Source organism: Manihot esculenta, chromosome 17 (genome assembly GCF_001659605.2).
Source record: "Manihot esculenta cultivar AM560-2 chromosome 17, M.esculenta_v8, whole genome shotgun sequence".
Lineage (NCBI taxonomy): Eukaryota > Viridiplantae > Streptophyta > Magnoliopsida > Malpighiales > Euphorbiaceae > Manihot > Manihot esculenta.
This window is the reverse complement of record NC_035177.2, coordinates 18,478,663-18,485,283: the sequence shown is the minus strand read 5'-3', so window position 1 is coordinate 18,485,283 and position 6,621 is coordinate 18,478,663. Positions and strand designations below refer to the sequence as shown.

Genomic DNA, 6,621 nt, shown 5'->3' with positions numbered 1-6,621 from the left:
GGGAAGCAGAATCTCAACACACAGTTAAAAGCAAATATATAGAACTAAAGAACAACATGATTTGGACACCTCACCTCTTCATTGCCAGATGAATACACAGTTCCACAGAAAATGTAAAAGCTTTTCTATGAGTTGTCCGGTTTCAATCCCTTTGCCAAAAGTGCTTCTGCAGACAAAGTCTTAGAGAATAACAGGTTCAATGAAGGTTTCAGACAGGCAGTCACTATGCTAAAGGGGAGATATGAAAAGGGCTTGAGACTTACCATTGTAGGACCACCTTCAAAACAACTCAGAGGCTATATCTCACAATAGGATAAGGATGAAAGACAACTTATAACAAAAGTTGGCTCTTTTTGGCTCCCTTTTCAAGTATTTGAATAGAAAAGCATGTTTCAAGTGAGATTCAAGTCCATTATTCAGCTGCTAATATTAGCCCAATAATATTACATTGATATGGAAATGGAATCAATCATATGAAAATCTTATATTTCATTGAGAACATGAATACACATGACAATGTAAACTAACCGCCTCAAGAACAAGTAGTCGCGTTATCTGCCATCCTTCATCAGAAAAATTCAAAATCTAGATAGGGACCTGATGATCTATTTGAGTCTGTAGCTCCCTTGTCATTTGGAGCCAATGATGACTTGAATGTGTGATTCAAATATGAAAGATCAACTGGTCTTGGAATATCAGGAGGATGAGTACTGCGAATGAGTGCCCAATTAACACTTTCAAAAAAAGGATGTTGTTTGATCTCTGTTGCGCCTCTTTTGAACCCCAATCGCTTCTGCGGGTCCTTCACAAGCAAACCACGGATCAAGTCCTTAGCAGCATAACTCACAGAGGATCCCTCAGGAAATTTCAGGGGCTGACCTACAACATTGAATAGTGTCTCTCTGTTTCCAGTCCCTTTGAAGGGTGTCCTACCAAGTAGTAACTCATACAAGAAGATACCATAAGTCCACCAATCAACAGCACTTCCATGTCCATCACCTCTTATTATCTCAGGAGCTAAATACTCATGAGTACCGACGAATGACATGGAGCGAGCGGCAGTTGGTTCTGCTATAAGTACAGGAAGTGAATCTGAACTTGCCAAATTTGGCCTTTCACTTTTCAGTTTTGCTGTTTTGAAGTTGAAGAAACCTGGTTTAAAGCAAGATGGTTGCAAGCATGAAGGCTCTATGCAAACGGGTAATTTGCAGACTGGATCAATGCATGATGGCTGGATACAGTATGAAGAGATCTTACAAGACGGCTCGGCACTAGACTGAACAAGAGTAGGACTCACATAGCACCTTAATGACAAATCAAAGTCTGAAAGCATAATGTGCCCATCCTCCCTGACCAATACATTTTCAGGCTTCAAGTCTCTATACACAACACCCATCATGTGTAAATACTCGAGTGCGAGAAGCACTTCTGAAGCATAAAACCTGAAAAAAGCAGAAAGATTTGTTGAGAAACAATAATTCTAACTTATGTCCATCAAAAAACTGGCTAAAGGTAGCAGGGAAAAACAAAATGAATCAAGCATAGTGGATTAACACGAGTGTTGATAAGTAATGCCAACTGTTCAATGTCCATGACAGTGGATTACTCTAGCAAGAAGTTATCTGGAATAATTAATGTTATTGTTCAAGAGAAACCCAAGATTTATTATTACTTGGCTGATATTTAAGGAGCTACATTTGAATGCTCCAGCAGTGCATTTACATAGATGCCTATCTACATATTCTATACCAACTGAACAGGGCCAATCATTATGATCCAGTACAAATAGAACTAATTTTCCACATTATCTCTCCCCTCTACCTCTCTTGTCATACATTGTTACGATTACTCAAACTTCAGCAATTCACATAATCTACCAGCCACAAGTTAGCAACAAAATGCATTTATCAAAGAAGCCATATGATATCTTTCTATTATTAATGACCACTTGTTTGGCATAGCAAAATGACATTAACGGGCAACAGCCACTAAAAATAAAACGACACATAACTAATCTCATTATTACCACTAACCTCGCTGCCTGTTCTGTGAAATGCTTGCCTGGTTGCCGTTGTCGCAGCGTGTGAAGATCCCCACCGCTGCAAAACTCCATCAGCAAGCAAGAAAATTTTTCCGTCTCAAAGTAAGAATAGAGAGTTGGCAAAAATGGATGATCTAACAAACCCATAATCTCTCTCTCAGTTTGAGCTCTCAACAGCTTCTTTCTCCCAGCTAACATCCCTTTATCCATCACTTTCATTGCAAACAAACAACCCATCCCTCTCAACTCAGCCAAATACACACTTCCTATATCTCCACACCCAAGTTTCTTCAATAACCTAAAATGGCCTAAGCCCAACCCCAAAATCCCGTCTTTAGCTTTAACATACTGTATTGCATCCCATCTAATGTCATTTCCCTTGTGGGGTTTTGAAGGGCAAAAACTCCTAAAACTAGTCTCATTTGGATCCAAGCACAGACCACTCTTTTCACACACTTTAGCTTCACTAGCATCATTGCTCGCATTGCTTATATTGCTGCTAATACTATCAGACCCAGAAATGGTGCTGCTACATAAGCTGATACTGACACTGTTAGCGAAGCTAAGATCTTGCAAGCTGCTTGTGACAGATTCAAAGTCGCTATTTTCAAGCTTATGTGGTTGTTTGTTCATGGTTGAGAGAATGTGGAGAAATCGTTTGATGAAAGGTGTAAGAGGCGGTTGGTTGGTTAAAAATGGAACTGAATATAGTCAAATTGGAGGTGAACTGCTGGGGAAGGGACCGAGGTGGTCAAAGAGAGCGAGAGCAAGACGCGGGCTAACGAAGAGATGGTGAGGGTTAAAACGGCATTCAAATTTGAAAACGTGATGAGAGACCCAATGAGAGAGTCTCTCTCTCTCTCTCCTCCTCCTTGTCTGTAAGCTGTAACATTTCTTGGTTATATAGTAATATGAGGAAGGAGGCGAGAGAGAGAGAGAGAGACGCAGTTCACGAGGTAAGACAGAAGCTGTTCAGGTTTCCTAAACAAAGACATTAAAAAAACAGCCTTTAACCTAATACCGTTAGCTAGTTTTACCATGAGAAAGAGGTACATGATAATGCATGCAGGTTCTTTACACTGATGTTTGCTGGGTCTCAACTAAAAATCATGGCCTTTGATTTTTATGAGATAAATTTGATCAATTTATTTTGATGGTTTTTGATCAAGAGAGAATAAACAATTTTGTCTTTGCTTCAACATTATAAGATTATTACACGTAAAAAATTTACCTGTGAGATATATACGTGGGTGTAGCATGCATTATTTTAATTTTTTACATTATTATTATTATTATTATTATTATTATTTATTTTTAAGAAATTATTATTTATTTTTAAATATTACTATTATTTACTAGTTTGAGCAATATATAAATTTAAATTGATATTTGTAACTTGAAGCTCTTAGGCATATTTATGTTTTAATCTTATATATAAGCATATTTATTTTGACAATTAAATATTAAATACAACTTATTATAATTTTTTGAAGAAATTACAATTTAATCTTATATATATAAGCTTATTAATTTATTTTACATATTAATCTTATACATATTTATGCACTTCTTGGCTAGATTCTCCGATAAAGAAGACTGAGTTAGCTTTCTTTGAAGGCCTTCGGTCAATAACTTACCATTATCTTTTGTTGAAATAATGTCAACCAAACTTTGATCCTACCCATGCTTCATTGACTTTGACAATGGTGTGGGTCAGAATTTCAGAATTACCGGTTGAATATTTTGATACTTCCTTTTTTATGCGATTGGGTGCTAAAATTAGTCATTCTATTAAGGTAGATACTACTACCATACAGGTATCTCGAGATAAGTATGCTCAAATCTGTGTTGAAATGAACCTAGCCAAACTTTTACTAGCTAAGTTCCGACTACAAATACGTATCCGTTGGTTAGAATATGAAGGTCTACACATGGTCTATTTTCGTTGTGGATACTATGGGCATCGGTTAGATGAATATGGCAACACAACAAGGGGTGCTACAGGGTAATGATCTAGGTTTAATAGAAACACCATAAGAAAATCATGTCCCCTATAGCCTCTGGATGCTTGTTCAGCGGCTGGCACGTAATTCTAGTTGGTTGAGTCAAAACTATGGCAAGAGGGGAGTCTAATAGAAATAATACTCCACAAATCAAATTTGTGAATAGCAAAGGATCCTGGTTTTCAACTTTGGAGGAGGATGATAATTAGGATTAAGGATGTGATGTTGTTGATGTCTTTCCTGCATAACAAATGAGTTTTGGTTTGTCTTCTGACAAAAAATCATTGCAACAACTACCATGTTATGCAAAGACTTCTATACAAGGTCCCTTTCAATTGAATTATGAGAGATTCCTCATATTCTTTCCCTCAACAGGGTCGAATACGGGTTGGTGCTACCACCTTGATATAGAATCCAGGTGAATCATCGCGTCAGCCACGCTCCTCGACTGCCACTCGCATAACTTCTATAGATGATGCGGTAGTAGGAGAGCCCATGGTAATGTTTGGTAAAGTTGGAATCGAAAAGGTGAGCTCGAAGGTGGTTATGGATTCAGATGTATCTAAGAGTAAAAATATTTTCCTAGGATACCCGCATTTGAAAAAAGAAAAGGGTTCATATACTATTATAGCTGGGGCCTCCGAATGTGGGTTGATCTCTATAGATAGCAGTGATCTAAATAGGTTGAAATTAATGACCAGTGATAAAGACTTGGAGGTTTGATTATTGGATGAGTTTGTGTCACGAGTTCTTTATTGCCTTTCTATACAGTAAATGGTCCCTTTATTCTATCTTTGGTCAATGAATTGTCTTTTTTGAAATATTCAAGGGATTAACAGTAAATGCAGTTTGCGTGCTCCAAAAGATTTTGTTTGTAAAAATAAAATACAGTTTTGTGCTATTATGAAACCAAAAGTGAGTGGTGAAAGGGCAAATTGAATTTCTCTACAGCTTGGGTTTAGTTGTTGGGTCCTAGTTGAGGTTGTTGGATTCAGTGGTAGTATTTGGCTCTTTTGGTGTAACTCGAATTTCTCTGTAGAAATCTTACATACACATTCTCAATTCATACATTGTAAAGTCTATGCAGATGACAATAAAAGCTAGTTTATTACTGTGGTGTATGGTAGTTCAAAAGAATATTTACGTAATAGGTTTTTTTCAGCAATTAGTAGTCTGAATGTCCCAACTTTTGCTCCTTGGGTGTTGGGAGGTGATTTTAATGACTTTTTGGAACCTCTAGAAACTACTAGTGTTATTGCTCAAGCTTTTACAAGGTATCTGCAGTTTAGAGATTAGATCTCGAATATGGGGTTAATTCATTTGGATTTTTTCGGGCTCACTTTCACCTGTTGGAGAGGGAAATCTGATAATACTGTGAGGGTTATCGGTTTGGATAGAATTTTGTGCAATTCATCTTAGAGACTTCTATATCCAATAGCTGCAATAGCCATCTCCTATGGATTTGCTGTGACGATTGTCTAATTTTTCTATTACTAGAAACCTCAGTAAGTAGTGGACAAACAACGTCATTCCGTTTCCAGGCTGCGTGGCAAAAATATTCTGATTATAATGCTTTTGTATAGAATTGCTGGCGATTGGATGTTCCTATGGTTACCACTTTAGAATGTATGCAAAATAACTTTATTAAGTGGAAAACAAAGGCTTTTTAGATCAGTACTGTAACGACCCGAAAACCGGACCGCTACCGGCGCTAGGATCCAAATCAGTTTAAGGCCGCCGAGACCCGTAGCAAGCCTAACATACAACCTGTAAACCTGTTTAATCCCATACATGATCAACATAAACATAAAAATTTTGAATTTTTCTCATTCATTTACCAAACTCAACCTGTGCATGCACAACTAATGATCATAATCATCAACCCCACATTGGAGTCCTCATCAATGCTCCAATGGGGTAACATAATATCATAAAAGTTTGGTTAAACTTAAACATCATAAAAACATTTTATAGATCATATATCAAGGGGATAACCATACACATAGGGTCAAGCACAATTCTAATCCTCAATAATATTATTACATGGCTATTCAATACTTTACAATTCATCATGTCCACATCTAATTATTACATAGACATAACTTTACTCTTCTTGACCTCCTGACCTATCCCGTACCTGCATACCTGGGGGATTTGGGAAATGGGGTGAGCTATTAGAGCCCAGTGAGCAGAATAATAAAGCATTTAAAATATATGATATAATGAAATGCATCACATCACAGACAAATCACATCAAGGATGAACTTGTCACCAATAGTCCTCTACATATCCAATAGTGCCAGGGACGTAGAATGGGTCTTCCTGGACTTCCTCTTACATATCATATCATAACATTCCAATGTGCCAGGGACGTAGAATGGGTCTTCCTGGACTTCCATACCATATCATCACCATCACATCATACCATATCATACGAGGACTAGTGGATCATTCAATATTCATCCACATCAACAACATAATATGCAATGCAACATATTCGTGAATTTCTAATGCAACAACCTAGAATATCACATGGCATTCGTGATGCATGAGTCATGCTAAAACTTTCATTAAGTT

At 37.3% G+C, this 6,621-nt stretch overlaps 1 protein-coding gene across 1 annotated transcript; it reads right to left on the bottom strand.

Moving 5' to 3' along the window:
* Positions 1 to 474: 474 nt before the first annotated feature.
* On the bottom strand, positions 475 to 2,997 carry LOC110607229 (serine/threonine-protein kinase D6PKL2). The gene is made up of 2 exons (XM_021746305.2): positions 2,034 to 2,997; positions 475 to 1,442 (listed from the first exon to the last, which is right to left on the bottom strand). Exons 1-2 carry the CDS (start codon positions 2,672 to 2,674, stop codon positions 569 to 571), a joined length of 1,515 nt encoding a protein of 504 aa, XP_021601997.1. The 5' UTR covers positions 2,675 to 2,997; the 3' UTR covers positions 475 to 568.
* Between the last annotated feature and the right edge of the window lie 3,624 nt (positions 2,998 to 6,621).

What these genes read in the sequence shown, in the direction of transcription:
- LOC110607229 (XM_021746305.2), bottom strand. Translation starts at nt 2,674, where the DNA reads ATGAACAAACAACCACATAAGCTTGAAAATAGCGACTTTGAATCTGTC. An exon ending in TTCACAGAACAGGCAGCGAG is followed by an intron (nt 1,443 to 2,033) that starts GTTAGTGGTAAT and finishes TGCTTTTTTCAG; the next exon opens with GTTTTATGCTTCAGAAGTGC.